The sequence below is a fragment of the Chanodichthys erythropterus genome, chromosome 14 (genome assembly GCF_024489055.1).
Source record: "Chanodichthys erythropterus isolate Z2021 chromosome 14, ASM2448905v1, whole genome shotgun sequence".
Classification (NCBI taxonomy): Eukaryota; Metazoa; Chordata; class Actinopteri; order Cypriniformes; family Xenocyprididae; genus Chanodichthys; species Chanodichthys erythropterus.
In genome coordinates this window covers 35,128,234-35,147,756 of record NC_090234.1, presented here as the reverse complement: position 1 = coordinate 35,147,756, position 19,523 = coordinate 35,128,234, and the positions used below count along the sequence as shown (strand labels likewise).

Here is a 19,523-nt window from a genome sequence, read left to right as displayed (position 1 = left end):
TCGAAGCCCACATTATACTTTGCTTATGCACGTTCCGCCCCGTCTAGGAGCGCGTGCACAGAAAGCCTAGGGAACAGTATCTCTTTTGTGGCTTAATAAGCTTTTAATAACACTGTTTAATATCAGGCATGTCCCACAACAGCAGACTGCATTTTATTTTAAATTTTATTTATAGAGCACATTTAAATTCAGCTTACACTGACCAAAGTGCAGTACAAAACAATCATAAAATATGCTTGTCCATTAAGAGCTTTAAAAACAATCAGCAAAATTTTAAATTGAATTCTAAAAAAGACAGGAAGCCAGTGAAGAGAAGCTAAAATTGGAATGATATAATCATGTTTTTTGTACTAGTTAACAGTCTAGCTGCTGCATTCTGGACCATCTGCAAACGTGCCAATGAAGACTGAGGAAGGTCAAATTACAATAGTCCAGCCGTAATGTGATAAATGCATGAATAACTTTTTCCAAATCTGTAAAGGAAAGTGTTGATTTAAGTCTGGAAATGATTCTCAGTTGATAGTAGCTGTTTTTAACAACTGAGCAAATTTGTTTTTCAAGATAAAGCTCAGAGTCAAAGATAACCCCCAATTTTTTTGCATGCAACTTAACATATGGAATAAGACTGTCTAAGTAATTGGCTATAGAATTGGCTATATTTTACAGCACTCACTTATTCAGCTACTCTGGATGTTAAAGGGATAGTTCATCCAAAAATGAAAATTTGATGTTTATCTGCTTACCCCCAGGGCATCCAAGATGTAGAGGACTTTTTTTCTTCAGTCGAATGCAAATTATGATTTTTAACTGCAACTGCTGCCGTCTGTCAGTCAAATAATAGCAGTGATTGGGAACTTCATCTATAAGAGTGCATAAACCTTGCTTAGACAAATCCAAATGAAACCCTGCGGCTCGTGACGACACATGGATGTCCTAAGACACGAAACGATCAGTTTGTGTGAGAAACCGAACAGTATTTATATAATTTTTACCTCTAATACACCACTATGTCCAACTTCGTTCAACTTCCGGTTAGTGAGGTCTGATCGCGCTCTGACAACGGAAGTGATGTCTCGCGCTCATTGAAGTATATGGGCGAGACATCTCTTCCGTCTTCAGAATGCGTTTTTGACCTCACTAACAGGAAGCTGAACGAAGTTGGACATAGTGGTGTATTAGAGGTAAAAATTATATAAATAATGTTCGGTTTCTCGCACAAACCGATCGTTTCGTGTCTTAGGACATTAATGTGTCGTCACGAGCCGCAGGTTTTAATTTTGATTTGTCTAAGCAAGTTTTATTTACTATTATAGTTGAAGTTCCCATCTACTGCTATTATTTGACTGACAGACGGCAGCAGTTGCAGTTAAAAATCATAATTTGCGTTCGACTGAAGAAAAAAAAGTCACCTACATCTTGGATGCACTGGGGGTAAGCAGATAAACATCAAATTTTCATTTTTGGGTGAACTATCCCTTTAAGTTTGGCTTAGTGAGGAACAAAAGTGCACCGCTGAATGTGGCAGCAGCACAATAATCATTTTACCTCGATTATCTTGTTTTCATAATTGTTGAAAGCCAAAATCGAAATTGAAAATCAGTTACGGTTAATCGCACAGCCCTACTCTATATGCATGTCACTCAAGAAACAATTTAAACATTAAATCACTTCAGGACTAAAAACCTAAACTTGGGCTCTCCTGACTTCCCATGTCCCATGGTATTAGCAAACTGCGTGTCTACAAGGCTGCAGTAATGCCATGAGTCTGACAACAGGCTTGGCCCTGCTGTTCTGAGACCTGTGAGATGGCACAGTCATGCACTTAAACTCAAAGCTGATGCCCACACAGCAGGACTGCTCCGGGATCAAAGCAAGGGCAAGCTCTTCCTGAGAGGTCAGTTTAACAGTGATTGATTGAAGTCAAGCTCCGCTGAACACATCCCAAAAAGTCAAGGGAGACAGCAGTGTAAAATAAATTCTCAGCCTCCCAGCCCACATGTAGGTCGCTCTTTAGAATCAGTCAGTGCGTGTGTTTTTGAGAGCATGTTCCCATTGACTGAACCCCTGTCAGTTATGTGTCCCTCTTAGTGTGAAGTTCAGTAATGTGTGAAAAACATATCTAGGTCAAATGTATGTGGCCTTTTCAAACAATTCTGCACCGTCTCACTGAAAAAATGCACTTTTTTTTCTAAAGTCTAGCACTTGTTTTAACTAGGTGACATTCAGTTACCACTTTAACATATAAAACAAAACCACAAAGTAGGTGCTTAGACACGTTTAGTATTTATAATAGACCTTCCTGACTATGTATAGAGTTAAGAGATTGTAAAGGGTAAGAGTAGCTCAACAAAAAGCAATTTATGCCTCACCTGCCTGTACCTGACCTTAGCTGAGCACTAAATCCACCTCCATAATAAATAAACATTTTAAAGTTTGAAAAAATAAAAGCAAAAACAAGCCAAGTTTACCCATGCAGACCTCAATCCACCTACATAACTACATCCACAGTCAAAAACAGCCATTGTGTTTTATCTGTTTTGTGCATTAATGCCTCTATAGAGATGCACTGCAGAAACAGCATCTTGTCAAGGTCTTTTACATTTTATATAGTAGAAAGAGAGAGAAGAAAACAATAATAATAAATAAATTTAATTTCTCATGCTGTTGGTCAATAATCCATCAAACAGCACAGTGGAAAAGAGAGTCAACTTACTTCTGCAGCCACTCGATGATCTTGTCCTTGCTCCGGAGTTGAGGAAGCGTGTACTTCTCCTCCCCCTTTTCAAAATACTTCACTGTGGGGAAGCCTGAGATTTTAAACCGCTCTCCGACGGACTTGTGAATGGTGGCATCCACTGCTGCCAATACACCTGGGCTCTAAAACCATACAGATAAACAAAGAGAGAAAAGTACCGTTTACTTTCAGCTGATTAATTAAAATACATAAAGATCATAAAAACATAGATCCTACATGTTAGACACTGTTAGTCTATTTGTTTAAAAAAAAAAAAAAGCCTGTGCAAACTAATCTTTTTCAATGTGATCAAGGTGCCAAGCAAATTAGAGATGTTCATTTTTAATCCAAATCACTCTCTAAAAACTTTCCAGCAATTATGGAACTCATTTAGTTTCAAATGTCTATGTGCACAACTTAATTAAAATCATGAGGCTACATAATTTGAGAACAGAGCAAGTTGTCATTTTAATACTGATTGTGTTCTGTGATTGAAGGGACCTCCTGTAGGTGGAGTAGATGAGATGCATAATTATTCAACAATTTCTAAAGCTCAGGAGAGGAGATTGAGAATATAGCCTTCAATTCCCTCAAACATTACATTTTAAAACCCACTTTCTGTAGATCTAAAGATATAATATATCTGTCTTTATATCTAACTGGTCTAAATTAGGAATGTTAAAGGGTTAGTTCACCCAAAAATGAAAATTCAGTAATTTATTACTCACTCTCATGTCATTCCACACCACACCCGTAAGACCTTCGTTCATCTTCGGAACACATATTAAGATATTTTTGATAAAAATCCAATGGCTCAGTGAGGCCTGCATTGACAGCAAGTTAATTTACACTTTCAATACCCAGAAAGGTACTAAAGATATATTTAAAACAGTTCATGTGACTACAGTGGTTCAACCTTATTGTTATAAAGTGACAAGAATACTTTTTGTGCACTGAACTGCTTTATGAAGCTTCGAAACTTTACAAATCTTGTTTCGAATTAGTGGTTTGGAGCATCAAAGTCACATGATTTCAGTAAACAAGGCTTTGTTACGTCATAGGTGTTTTGAAATTTCAATGGTTCACCACTGGGGGGGTGTGACTTTGGCAGTTTGATACACACACACCGAACCACAGATTCAAAACAAAAGACTTGTAAAGCTTCAAAGCTTCATGAAGCAGTGTTTTGAAATCGACCATCACTAGATATTGTTGAATAAAGTTTTTTTTTTGTTTTTTTTTGGTGCACAAAAAATATTCTCGTCGCTTCTTAATATTAAGGTTGAACCACTGTAGTCACATGAACTGTATTAAATACGTTTTTAGTACTGGTGGGCTGTTATCGGCATTAACGTGCTGCGATAACGTGAAACTCTTATCGGGCGATAAAAAAAATATCGCCGTTAATCTGTTCTCAAAGTTGGGTTGGGAGCTGGGTCTATTCTACGCAAGCTATGATGACTTTCACTTTGATATTTTGGCACGGATGTATACCTAGCCGAACTAACCCTTCGCAAAGACCCGCCCTCTTAGTTACTGTTGCTTTCTCCGACAAGCCGTGGCGCTGTCACGCCACACACAGTGATAAATGCATCATGGAGCAAAGAGGACACTGACAACACGTCGACAGACAAGACAGAGCAGGTTACTTATGATATTAAACAAAGTCCCAGCTTTCAAACTGTGTAGTTTTTTAAGAATTTCAAACAACAAAAACCGTTTTGTTGCTCTTTAATATGTCGTGACCATGATCGTGACAGATTGCTGTAGCGCCTCAGCTCAAGAGGCTCGTAAACCGATCATCTCTTACTACGAGTCCATTTATAGCATCAAATAAACATGAATGAACATTGGGAATCAATGTTGTTTCAAACGCGGAAAGATGTCTATATACACAATTTTTCAAGTTTAACTCCACCGAGGTTAATCTTCTAATGCCTATCTGCTTTGTCGGACAAAATGGCGGATTACTTTTAGTCATTTGCTGCGTCCCAATTCGACTACTAAATGTATGTACTCTTTCTGTGAACAAAAAGTACTTACTTTTGAGTGTGTAGCAAAAGAGTAGACAAGCTTTGGGACATACTATCACGTCATACAATTGCGTCTTTTCTCTCTGTCTCATCCAGTCACCATAAACTGCCCTGTCAATCATCTTACATCCTCCACATTTAATTTAGCTAATTTCCTACCGTATCGGAGAGAAATGCAGCACGTTGATCTGCAGTCTCGAGTCTTTCATGTAGAGAACTCTCCTCATATTAATGCATAATGATGCATTTAAAAGTTAATGGCCAATCAGATCTTTATAAAAGTCCACATTGGTATTTGCAGATGAAAAATAACACCTATAACATTAAAATAAATATTTTATATCAGTTTGAACTGATTATTAGTCACTCAAACAACCTCTCAGCGTCGACTGTGCATATTCGCCATGTTTTGTAGTTTTTAACACTTTTTACTCGCGATTGTAGTTCTGAACTGAATCCTCGTCCAAAGCGCAATGGGTTATGGGCAATATTAGCCTCTATAGTGTGCACGGATCCACACTTTGAAAATCTACTGGAAATAGTAGATCATCCGGGAACTTTTGGCATACTCTTTTCAACATACTATGCTTTGGGACACACTTATTTTAATCTCACATACTATTTAGGATGGATAGTATGGACATTGGACGCAGGGACAATTTGGGTCTCTCATATTCTCATATCTCATATCTCACATATTCTGAATGTCTTCGGCAGAATTCAAATGAGCCATTTTAATCTAGATTAATCTAGATTAATTCTAAGATTAATCTAGATTAAAAAAAATAATCTATGCCCACCACTAGTCTTTAGTAACTTTCTGGGCATTTGAAAGTGTAAATTAACTTGCTGTCAATGCAGGCCTCACTGAGCCATCGGATTTTATCAAATGTGTTCCGAAGATGAACGAAGGTCTTACGGGTGTGGAACGACATGAGGGGGAGTAATTAATGTAATTAATTAAGAGTAATTAATGACAATTTTCATTTTTGGGTGAATTTAACTAATCCTTTAAAGTTAATATGTTAATTCATGTGATTTAAAAACAACAACAACAACTATAAACTTTGCATTTAATGAAATATCATATCTGTTATTTTTTTCTGCAAGAGGGACACAAAGAGCACTGCTGCATAAATATACCCTTTGAGTGTCATGCACACAAATTGCAGAAAATTATAGTTACACAAAGGCCTAATGTATTGACAGATTTATGACATCCCCAGTTTAAACACAATCAATTTGTTGAAGTTGCGGAAACAACAGGCAAGTTTTTCCTGATGAACTGACAGCACAATTTGGCACAGCTTTGTTTCCACCATTATATAGCTGCAGAATGGACTGTCATTATGAATGTTTCCTCAGCTTAAACTCAATTAACTGCCTCTTTCTGCAAACATCTGTCAGTGGGATACCTTAAATCTATGATGAGAGCCTGGGTCATTATCACAAACAAAGGATTTGTGTTTGAGTTTAGGCACCAACCCCGCCGGGGCCAAATAATCTATGGACAGCTATCGGATCTGTGAGCCAATTAGAAGTGTATGCAAACCGCTAACTGCTTGACAACCAATACACAAACACATCGCTCTCATTAAAGTAACAGCACCGCATTTCAACAACACACTTGAGAGATAAGCAAGGCCGCTTCAATTTCTCCACCATCCACTTGCAAAATGTCATGTTCGTAACCCCTTATGTCTTACAGTCATATATGCACATTTAAAAACCCTTATACCAAACTCTCAGCGAGATGCAATTTAAAATATTTTTTTAAAGATCTTCTTGACATGGACTTTCTCTTTAAACTGTGTAGGGCTGTGAGCAAAAGGAATGAGAAAAATAAATGACTTCAGCTCTCTCAAGGGAAAAGATGTAAGGACTAGAGCAAGTATTAGATAATGCATAATGTGTCGTAACTGAACTCTGGGAAGAGCATCACTTTGAGTAGCTCCAAGCTGAAGGCTAGAGGGACAGCACAGAGGAAAAGGAAAATGAGATAAATACTTCAACTATAAGGCTCTGGTGACTGAAATTGGCCTGCGTTTGTGGACTAGAAAGCAGAGCCAGCGCTGCGGACAGCCCTGGAAAATGAGAAACACACCACTCGCACAACATGGCCAGAAATGTTTGTGAACTGTCTCATGTTGTAATTTTAAAGCTTTAAAAAAAAAACATCATATCATCGAAGGACAGAAATTTTGAATCCAAAAAGGTTGTTGAAAAGTAAAACATTATTTTGGGATTTGCCACAGGCAGTATTAATTTTGTTGATGAATAATTTGTCGACAATTTTCATCAGCGACATTTTTTCACGGACAAAAAGGAGACGATGACTAAATAAAAATGCATTTTGAATGACTAAAACTATGACTAAAATCTACTCTAATTTTTGTCAACGAATAAAAACAAGACGAAAATGATAGTGAGTGACGATTTGGGAAGATATTCAGTCAGGACTGCTGTGCTGTGTGGAAGATTACACACTTTTTGAAGTGTAACGTGCTGATCTAACCACGGGAACCACGGCGCTGTTGCGCCCTCTACAGGCTCGCGCAGCAGCACTTCAGACTTGCTTCGCAATTAATGAATAGCACACGTTTATGCCAAGCGATTGCTTACAAGCTAATGTTGATGAATTATGACAATGTTTACCACACAATGTTTATATGGTAGTATGTTTTAGACGGTTGTAAGAATGCATATTTTATCTCCCTCATCTGAACTTAAATGAGCAGCCTTGCTACAGTGCATACTGCAGACATGTCAGAATAAGAGTCACTGTGTATTTCGGGATGGTTTATAATTATTATTTTTTCCTTGTCATTATTGTTATTTTGTTTACACAATAAACTATTTAATTTAATTTATATTTAATTCATAGTAAATTACTGTATCTTCTGTCACAGGAAGGAAAGACTAAGAACATTATTTGACACATTATTCAATATAATTTACAAGGTTATTATAGTTAACTAAACCTAAAACCATAAAAAATCTTAATTACTTGAAATAAACGTTAACTGAAATAAAATATATATAAAAATGTAAACTTATTTTATTTCATCCAGTTTCCAAGCTTTAGCTTAACCTGATGTACTAAAATAACTAAAACAGAAATAAAAAAAAACTATATAGATATTTAAAAGCAAAAACTAAAAGACAAACACAAAAATTATTAAAACTTTTAACAAAAATTACAATGAAAGCAGAAAAACTAAAAATCAAATCTAGTCAAAATTTTTAAACAAAAACTCAATGATAAGTGTGTCAATCCCTGTCAAGTACTAAATTGAGCTCTCTTTCTTGTGTTTTTGCACTTAAATGGTCAAAAACCGTTCACTTTGGTGAGTAAAGTACAGTTGGTTGTCTTAAGTAAACAAACAGTTTAGAGAGTATATCAGATGTGTATCAGTGTATTGGATCTGTGTATTGTTAGAGAAATGCTTACTTAATGCATTACAATTTAACTAAATTAGATTTTAGTTGACTAAATCTACTGTAGATTTCGTTGACTAAAATCTTATGATATTTAGTCCACTAAAACTAGACAAACAATTTCCGATGACTAAAATATGACTAAAACATGACAAACTAAATGGCATTTTAGTCAAAAGACTTACTAAAACTAAATCAAAACTTGCTGTCAAAATTAACACTGGCCACAGGGTGTTATTTTCTAGGATGATGGGAAATTACAATTGGCTTTTTTAATCAAGCCAATTGGACACAGACTTTTTTTTTGGAATGCCTCAAGGCAAAAATTACACACCTAGAACCATTTCATTAAGTACACAGGTGCTATCCTGCCTCTAAGTTGCCTCTTGCAAAGACCAAGGATGTACGAATTTTACAACAAGCACATATCCATTTCCCATATGTCAGAGAATTAGTATGAAGGAACTCACCTCTGGGTTTTTGTTGAGAATCTCAGCAGCTTCATCATACTCTGGCTTCATCTTCTTACAGTGGCCACACCCTAAAGACCATCACAAGGAAGAAAATCAGAATTTGAATTATTTTAACGAAATGAACACGTAACCAAAAAAAGTATGTGAAACAAAAAAATGTTTTACAAAATGTATTTCTACAGTAGGGCTGTCAAAGTTATATGCACTTTTAGATATTATAGTCCCCCTGTAGTCAATACTTTTATCCCTTAAAACTCATCTTTGATCACCAAAATTACATATTTAAACGTTTTTTTCCTGTGGAAAAAAAATATCTTAAAGCCTTAAGATAGCTTGAATGTAACTTTACACCCTTGCCTCATTTAATATACACGGATCTATGAATATGATAATCAGCCCCGCCTCCACTCACTCACACAAGCTCAGACGAGATCCACTCGGTCAACTTACTGAGGTAAACGCTGCACAATGGTATTGCTTATTTACAACGTCGGACACATAATGGTAATTAATATGATAAGTGTTTTGCTTGACTATGATATCAAACAGCTAATAATGTGTTGCTAATGTTACACAAACCATGTTCACATTCACGAGTCAGCTGCCTTCTAGCAATCAGTATCCTTAGAAACGCTTTGAACAACTCAGAACGTCAGTGGAGAAAGGCATATAGTTCATCATAACATCGTAACTATACTATACACCCACTATATTGCTAAATCTACCTGATTTTTCATATCAACAGAAAAATATCCCAGGATAGACTCCCTTGCGCGGTCAGTTAATGATATGCTAAAGCCTGCTGGCACATTGACGTGATTGGTTACAAGGTAGTTTGTGATGTCAGAAACACCAGCGATTTCAAACCGTAGGTTTGAGACTGTCTTTGGTTTACTTAAGTTTTAAAGAGAAAATACTCAGCAATGGTGTTGACTTATGAACTTGCACATGGTTTGTCTTAAAGCATGTTAAAAACACCAGATAGATATATGAACAACATTAAAAACTTGATTTTCACCACAGGGGGACCTTAATCAAATCTGATTAGCATAATGATTTTTTACATTAACATTTCACCAGACTATAATATTATTACTTAACTCTGAAATTACAATGAATTGTAATACTTTTATTCTATTGACAGCACTAGTTTTTAACAGTATTAGAAAAATAAATGTGCATATAGTTGTGTGAAAGAAATGTATTTACTTGAATATTCAAGTAAATAAATGTATGCTACAGTTCAAAAGTTTAAGGACATTTTTAAAGAAATTAATATTTTTATTCAGCAAGGATACATTAAATTGATAAAAAGTGACAGTAAAGACTTTACATTAATACAAAAGACAAAATAAATGCTGTTCTTTTGAATGTTTTCTTTATCAAAGATTCCTGAAAAACACGTATCAGTTTCCACAAAAATATTAGGCAGCACAGTGTTTGACGACATTGATAATAATAGAAAATGTTTTTATATGCACCAAATCAGCATATCAGAATGATTTCTGAAGGATCATGTGACACTGAAGACTGGAGTAATGATGCTGAAAAATTCAGCTTTGCCATCATAGGAATACATTACCTTTTAAAATGTATTAAAATAGAAATCAGTTATTTTAAATTAATAGTAATAATATTACGGTTGTTATTTTTCAAATATATGCAGCCTCAGTGAGCATAGAAACTTCTTTCAAAAACATAAAATTTGTTATGTTCATTTGTTTATTCCCATAGTGTAAATAAATACATACTAAATCCAATCGAAACCAGAGGTGGTTTGATGGGTGATTGTTTTAAAGAAGTTTTGGGTTCTTGTCAGCTGGTCAGACTGGAAGACCAACTGAACATCATAGGCCAGTTTAAGCCGTTTCCCCTCCCCACCCCAACAGGGCTGTTGTGCATAATTGACATAGCTCGAAAACTTGCATAAAAGACTTCATGTCAGTCATGACATTATCAGAAACAGCACTGATCTGGAAAGAATTTATATTTCACTTCCAAATATTTAAAGATATTCTTTTCCAATTATCTACCTGTTACATAATCATAACAGCCTTTCCAGTAAAGATGAGCCAGTCAAGCCTGGATTTATTATGCACTTATTTACACTATGGGAATATGAAAAATCTGGTCACTGATTATAAATGTGTATGCATTTTTGTGAGAATGATGCAACTTTTTTTTAAAATTTATTAATAAAAGTGACACATGAAATTTGCACACTGAGGGGGGTGTCAGTATGTATTGCGTCTCTGCAGAGAAAGGGTCTTTTTTTTCACCCAACAGCAGTGTTGATTATGTGTGTCGAGAGTCCTAACCGATGTTGTCATTGGCACAATGATAACTGTGTGCATGTGAACAGAGGTTTATGTCTAAACAAGGATATTGCATTTGGTCTAGCTGATGAGAATGTAAATGAGTCATTCCGTACCTTCTCAGTATATTCATGTAGAGAGAGAGTTTGTGCATATACTGTAGGCTCAGAGGCAGATTGGTAGGATACACCCTGTGTCATACAGGAAATGAATATGTTCTATCAGAGGTGTTTGATCAAAAATGTATGAAACCTGAGAGCCATCTTCCTTCAATCACTAAAAAAAGCAACCTCCCAAGAAACTGAAATACTACAGACATGCTCATATCAGCAAATCTGTGTCAGGCAGATTCATCCGAGAATAAAATCGATAGACAAACATAAACATATTGACACAATGTCCTCAGAGTGTTTTGTCTGTCTTTGAACTCTACTGGGGTTCAAATTAGAGTTACAAAAAATGATTGTTATGATCCTTATACTGTAAAATATCCATGTACTGTACAATGATATTACATGGCACTCCAATGAACTTCAAAGAGTACTATGGTTCTACCTTAGTATATGTGCAAATAATGATGGTGTTATTGTAGTAACATTTCCATAAAAACATGGTAATTCAGTGATTTTGACGACTTTCTTGCCAACATAATACTAACAATTGGGGATAGTTCACCCAAAAATTAAAATTCTGTCACCATTTACTCATTCTCATATTGTTCCAAACTTGTAGGATTTTCTTTCTCTTGCGGAACTCAAAAAAGGTCACTGGCTTTAATTGTACTGGAAAATTTGTGTTCCACAGAATAAATGAATTCATACAGGGTTTGGAATGACATAAATGACAGAATTTTTATTTTTGAGTGCACTATCCCTTTAACAACCCCTACATTTCATTTACTATCCCTTTTACTACCCCTAAATGTCATTCAAGCCCCAGGCCCAGCCCTAAACTGAACCCTAAAATCTTATTGGTTGATAAAGATATATTCTTCCAGGACCAATAAAGATGATACTTGTAAAATTCAGTCACCATGACCAGCAAAAGCCGTGTTGATGATACTCACAGGGAGCGTAGAACATGACCAGGACTGAAGGATGCTCCTCCAGGAACGTGTCAAAAGACTCATCGGTCAGATGGAAAACCGCTGAGCCGGACTCTGACCAGGGCACCTCTGGAGTTTTAGGTTGTGGAGGCTGAGGGCTACGCAACATAAAAACAAGTAGTTAAAAGCATTTCCATTAGTCAATACGTTTATGTCGTCTCAAAGCCTATGAACTTAATGACTCAGCTACATGACTGAAAACTCTCCAAATGACTAATGAGAGGCACCTAAGCTCTAAGTTGGACTCTGCCAGTTCACTACATCTGGCGGGGAACGGTCACACCCACATGACTGAAGAGAGCTAGTCTGAGCCTGCAATTCACATCTGTCTCCTGATGGGCCCTGTGCCCATACAAAAACAGTCCAAATGATTCCCTCGTAGAGTGCAAAGAGCCAAAAGCTTGGCTTCTAGAAGTGAGTCAGCTGAACAAAGACTAGCCAGAGGCAGCTTTGCCAGAGACAAACACTAGCAAACTCAATCATTCAGTGGGTAAAATGCGCTAAATGTCTGGGGTTGCTAGTGTTTTCCATTCACTTCATTCAAAATTAATTCCATGCTAGGGACATCTGAAAGTGTTTTGAGAGCAGGAGGTCACAATTGGAATCTTTTAACATGCACTTGTATTGGTCAATCAACTCCAGCTGTCATATACTGTAGTTTATGGGATTGCAATAATGATTTTCTGTTTCTCACAAACTATAGACCACCCACAGTCCATTCACTGACTGTATCATGGGTATACAGTGCACAAAAATGGTAAGAGCTGACTGAAATTGTTAGTTCCAAAGGAATTGGTTAGCAACTTTTATTGGTCCCCCTAAAAACAAAGTGTTTATAATGTACTGGTTTGCTATAGTGATCATTTCTGAGGAACAACCAATAATTGGATTCGTTTTCCTGGGGTGCGTTTCCCAAAGTGATTTCGTCCAAAAGCAAGTTTGCCAAAGCAAGTTCCATCGTTACCAATAGAGTTCAATGGGACTTACGACCATAGTTGACTAACGATGCTTTCGGGAAACGCACCCCTGGGGTCTGTTCTTAGTACGTTGTGAACACAGTTAGTTGGATTTGATTGATGACGATTTGGCATAATCTTGGATTGTTCGGTTCTTCGACGCTCATCCTGGACTTGCTGTCATAGCAACAGGTCTGTAAGCTCAAACCTGCTCAGGAGCAGGCTTATTTCATGTTCGTGTGATGCTTAAAGTCTATCCCAGCCACTGCTACTTTCTTACAAGCATACCCTAATGTGAACCAGTAAAGTTAACACTTTAGTATAGGGAACACATATAAACTATTAACTACAAATTTTTCCTCAATAAACCTTTAATTTACTGCTTATTAATAGTTAGTAAGGTAGTTGTTAAGTTTAGGTATTGGGTAAGATTAAGAATGTAGAATAAGGTCATGCAGAATAAAGCATTAATATGTGCTTAAAGGGTTAGATCACCCAAAAATGAAAATTCTGTCATTTATTACTCACCCTCATGCCGTTACACACCCGTAGACCTTCATTAATCTTCGGAACACAAATTAAGATATTTTAGTTCAAATCCGATGGCTCCGTGAGGCCTTCATAGGGAGTAATGTCACTTCCTCTGTCAAGATCCATAAAGGTACTAAAAACATACTTAAATCAGTTCATGTGAGTACAGTAGTTCAATATTAATATTATAAACCGACGAGAATATTTTTGGTGCGGCAAAAAAACTAAATAACGACTTATTTAGTGATGGCCGATTTCAAAACACTGCTTCAGGAAGCATCGGAGCACAAATGAATCAGTGTGTCGAATCATGAATCAGATCGCGGTTCAAACCCGCCAAACGGCTGAAATCACATGACTTCGGCGCTCCGAACAGCAGATTCGATTCAGATTCAATGTGCTCCGATGCTTCCTGAAACATTGTTGTGAAATCGGCCATCACTAAATAAGTCGTTATTTTGGGTTTTTTTGCCGCACCAAAAATATTCTTGTCGGTTTATAATATTAATATTAAACAACTGAACTCACATGAACTGATTTAAGTATGTTTTTAGTACCTTTATGGATCTTGACAGAGGAAGTGACATTACTCCCTATGAAGGCCTCACGGAGCCATCGGATTTGAACTAAAATATCTTAATTTGTGTTCTGAAGATTAATGAAGGTCTTACAGGTGTGGAACGGCATGAGGGTGAGTAATAAATGACAGAATTTTCATTTTTGGGTGAACTAACCCTTTAATAAGTACTAATAAATAGCCAATATTCTAGTAATATGCATGCTAATAAGCAACTTGACCCTAAAATAAAGTGTTACCCCAGTAAATGACAAAATGCAAAACAAGCTTTGGTTAGACTTGTGACATATTGTTGAAACAGTCCTATTGAGAAGTTATTGACCAGAATAAGTGGATCAGACTTAACGCCAATAAAAACGCTCTGGCTATACTAGAATGCTCACTAACTATTCATGTGTCATGTTAAATCACACATTTCAAAACTTTAACAGGAGAAATATTGCTCAGTACACTACAAGGATGTTTTGGCCTAGTAGTTCAACTGGTCTGGTGCTTGACCCCTAATATCAGCAATGTTTTTTTTTTGTTGTTTTTTTTTTATGTTGCCAGTGCATGACTTGAACTTTCATGCAATCCATGAATTACGTGTTGCGTTGCATGCTCAGCTCTAGTGAAGTTAATCTCTGAGACGTGTACATAGGCAGTGTAGACTTATTTTATATTTTGTTCACTCTGTCAGTTTAATAGTTGGTTAAGACACTGCAGAGAGCTTAAAGCCTCATCACATCTCTGTTAGGAGGCACAGAGGACTGTTTACGTCCAGTGTTTTACAGTGCATATCTTTCACACCACAGTTCCTGTAAAACACTCCCTGGATAATGGTGTCACATCTCTTCAAAACAGTGATTCTTTACAGCTTTTATAATAGTAAAGGGTGCTAGAATGAATGAAGAGAAGCTGTGCATGTTTGTTTGTTGAAAGTTGAAAAAAAATTTAGATGTATTTACTCACTTTTTCAACCAATCAGCGATATCTTTGGAGGTGGCTCCATAATTCTCATAGTGATGCAAGAATTTCCCCTTCCTTTTCAAAAAAAGAACAAAAAAGGGCAGAATAAATCTTTATGATTAATCATTAACTGGGTGAAAACAAATCATTTCATCATGAGCAAACAAAACAACTGTACATTTTCATCACCGATATAAGATGGACACAATTTTGGGAGGAAAAAATTAGTTTGTAAAATAGGTTGGAGTGATTGGTGCACATGCCCCAAGCCATGGTGCTTGCAGGAGACATGGGATTGATTCTGGCCCATGTCCTATCACGATCCTATTATTTTCTGTCCTCGCTATATTGACTATATAAAAAAAAAAATAAAAAGACCAAAACTTTTTAAAACAGAAAACGAAGGTTTGTTTAAAGCTGTTAGCATTGATTTAAAAAATCTTTCAAAAAGGACATACTAAATGGGAGAAGTCAATATTTATTAGTACTTATTTTCTCAACATAAATTGCACTAGACAGCTTAGGATATTTGTGCCCAAACACAAAGATTGCAGGGCATCCAAGACCGCTGCTAGCTTATTGCGATCCAAGATAAACATTTTAAATAAGCATTTGACTCAAAGCTAATTAAGCCATTTGGCCCAGGGCTCTTAGCATAATCAAAGACCTCAGCTAGCAGCCTTTGTGCTCTTACTAATCCATACAACCACAAGCAGATCATGAACATATACAGAAATGCTCTTGAACACACAGCTGCATGCGGAAGAAGGCTTCAAGCATCGGAAACTCAAGTTTTATCTGCCATCATCTGCTCCCGTTCCGTGACTCAACACAATCTGCAGCAAGTGAGAGCTTAGCAGAGACGCTGGCAGTGGACTGTCATTTGTAACTGTCACTAATCAGTTGGGATCCACAAGCGCTGTGGCAACCTAAACAAACAAATATAATAATAAAGTGGAAAGCCCATGTCCATCAAACAGAATTATCACTTTAGTGTCAGGCTAAATCTCGATTTTCTAGTCGGAAAAAATTTTTTTGCCTAAAGTAACTTACTCAAATTCCAACCTTACTTAATGTAGATCTGTTTGCAATCCACAGCAGTAATAAAATAATAAAAAATAAATAAATAAATAATAATTATGCTCTCTTTGAACTATGATCATAGACAAATAATGCATTACTGAAATATTGATTCAAAAGAGCAGTGCTGAGGTAGGGAGGTGTGGTGCAGTGATGTAAAGATCTGGCCTTTGGGCAGAGGACCGCGTTTAATTACCTTCTAGTAATTAAAACAGCGGTGTAATGAAGGAGCACTAAACAGAAGCTAAATGCACACAGCTGCAGCAGAGTGTCTAAAAATACTTGCAAAAGACTCTGGACAAATTGCACCATGCAGAGAATACACATTAAAATTCTCTGATTCATTTAAAATCATAAATCATCCCTTTTGCTGGAGCTATTAGTTCTAGCATGCTACATATAAAAAGCTGCCCCAAAAATGTCTTAGCAATGAATTAATTTTGACCTTTGGAATTTAATATGCAAAGATTATTTTGTGGAAGAAATTATTACTTTTTTTTAAATAATGCACATCACTTCTCTGCCCCGCAATGCTATGCTGTGTATCGGCCAAGAACATTTTGTGCAACTATAAGTTTAAACTACTTCAACAAACATTTACTAGAATTAACATGTATTTTTTGAACTTTTCTTCAATGTACAACATAACCTGATGAAATTTTTAATTTGTAGTTTCTTTATCCATTATTTAATAGTGTTGTTGTCAGTAACATAAAATTAAAACAATAAAAACACTGATCAAAGTGGTTTTTGTGGTTAGCACTCCACAAAACTGATCATCATCATTACGGTGCATTTTTTAATGCTGACATTTCATGTACTTGGGCCTGTGGAAAATGAAGGACTGGTGAATGATTCTACGAAAAGCACCGACGTCTCCAAAAATCCTTTCAAAAGTTTTTTGTGTATGAGACGGAGCCAGTGGCCCTTAATTGGACCATTGTAATCTATCTTTCCCAGTCTCCTTCAGACCAAATGCATCACAAATGTACAATCCTATGACACTAGAGTTTGAATAAAGCAGAACTGGTTTAAGAAAAGTATTATGGGTAGGGCTGGTCGATATATCAAATACTTACAAAAATACTTAAAATGATTTTGCTTGCACCATAAACTTAAATGAATATATTATAATCCGTTTTGTTTTTTTGTTTTTTTGACATTACGCTTCCTATAGTTAAGTTACATTAAAGGATTAGTTCACTTCTGAATGAAAATTTTCTGATAATTTACCCATGTCATCGAAGATGTTCATGTCCTTCTTTCTTCAGTCGAAAAGAAAGTAAGGATTTTGAGGAAAACATTTCAGGATTTTTCTCCATACAGTGGACTTCACTGGGTGGAAGGTACAAATTGCAGTTTCAGCGCAGCTACAAAGGGCTCTACACAATCTCAGCTGAGGAATAAGGGTCTTATCTAGTGAAACAATCGGTCATTTTCTAAAGAAAATAAAAACGTATATACTTTTTAACCACAAATGCTCCTCTTGCACTAGTTCTGCGATCCGCACACATGACGTAATCATGTTACAAAGTGCATACGTGACACAGGCGGAAGTACTGATCCAGTGTCTACAAAGCAAAGGTGCAAAGATTAAGCTAAATACCCTTTACAAAAATATATCGGACGATTTTGAAGTTGGAGGAGAAAATTAGATTAAGTTTTTCACCCTACCGCGGTACTTCTGTCTACGTCACACATGACCTTTCATCAAAATGCATGGCACTGAGCCATACAGAGCAGTGCAAGATGAGCATTTGTGGTTGAAAAGTATATAATTTTGTATTTTTTTTTTTTTGAAAATGAATGATCGTTTTGCTAGATAAGACCCTTATTCCTCATCTTAAAGGTGCCGTAGAACGTGTTTTCAAAAGATGTAATATAAGTCTAAGGTGTCCCCTGAATGTGTCTGTGAAGTTTCAGCTCAAAATACCCCATAGATTTTTTTTTATTAATTTTTTTAACTGCCTATTTTGGGACATCATTAAATATGCGCCGATTTAGGCTGCGGCCCCTTTAAATTCTCGTGCTCCCCGCCCCCGGAGCTCATGCTTGTCTTAAACAGCATAAACAAAGTTCACAAAGCTAATATAACCCTCAAAATGAATCTTTACAAAGTGTTCGTCATGTTTAAACATTTACAGTTTAAACATGTATAGTGTTTATTTGGATGTTTACATTTGATTCTGAATGAGTTTGTGGCTGTGCTTCGTGGCTAAAGCTAACATTACACACTGTTGGAGAGATTTATAAAGAATGAAGTTGTGTTTATGAATTATACAGACTGCAAGTGTTAAAAAAAAAAGAAAATAATGACAGTCTGGTCTCCTTGAATACAGTGGGAAACGATGGTAACTTTAACCACATTTAACAGTACATTAGCAACATGCTAACGAAACATTTAGAAAGACAATTCACAAATATCACTAAAAATATCATCATGAATCATGTCAGTTATTATCTCTCCCTCTGCCATTTTTCGCTGTTGTTCTTGCTTGCTTACCTAGTCTGATGATTCGGCTGTGCACATCCAGAAGTTAATACTGACTGCCCTTGTGTAATGCCTTGAACACGAGCTGGCATATGCAAATATTGGGGGCGTAAATATTAATGATCCCGACTGTTACGTAACAGTCGGTGTTATGTTGAGATTCGCCTGTTCTTCGGAGGTCTTTTAAATAAATGAGATTTATATAAGAAGGAGGAAACAATGGAGTTTGAGACTCACTGTATGTCATTTCCATGTACTGAACTCTTGTTATTTAACTATGACAAGATAAATTCAATTTTTAATTCTAGGGCAAGAAAGACATGAACATCTTGGATGGCATGGGGGTGAATAAATTATCAGATAATTTTAATTCAGAAGTGAACTAATCCCTTAATGTCCTTCCTATTTTGTGGAATTAAATAATTTACTTGCCAACAATGACTGATTGGTTGAAGTAATAATAAAAAGCAATTTAAGCCACTGCAGAGGAAATTATATAAATAGAGATATATACTGTAACATCAACAGGCTGAAAAATAAAAAGAGATCCTTTTTAGCTATATCACTCAGCTCTAATGCTTAGCAAATTAGTCCATTTTATTTTGTTTAACTGGTGACATTGCTTGTGGTTATGCAGAATCAAACTTACTCAAAGTAGCAGAAGGTTGGGTAGCCCTTGACGCTGAACTCCTGTTTGAGCCCGTCAAACTCCGCCGGGTGCACGTTCATCCCAGCCAACACCTACAACCAAAGCAATGAATTAGACTCCAAACAAACAATCCCTGTCTAGCAACTCAAACACAGGAAGATTAAGATGAATGGCCACATCAGAGTACGCAGAA

At 36.3% G+C, this 19,523-nt stretch overlaps 1 protein-coding gene across 1 annotated transcript in view; it reads right to left on the bottom strand.

The window, feature by feature from the left end:
• Nucleotides 1–19,523, bottom strand: part of pdia5 (protein disulfide isomerase family A, member 5) — a 73,742-nt gene that overhangs the window by 22,437 nt on the left and 31,782 nt on the right. The window contains exons 9-13 of the mRNA XM_067409102.1: nt 19,331–19,422; nt 15,114–15,185; nt 12,060–12,196; nt 8,676–8,746; nt 2,714–2,877 (exon numbers count right to left, since the gene is read on the bottom strand). Coding sequence (XP_067265203.1) covers nt 2,714–2,877; nt 8,676–8,746; nt 12,060–12,196; nt 15,114–15,185; nt 19,331–19,422 — 536 coding nt within the window. The remainder of the gene's footprint in view (nt 1–2,713; nt 2,878–8,675; nt 8,747–12,059; nt 12,197–15,113; nt 15,186–19,330; nt 19,423–19,523) is intronic.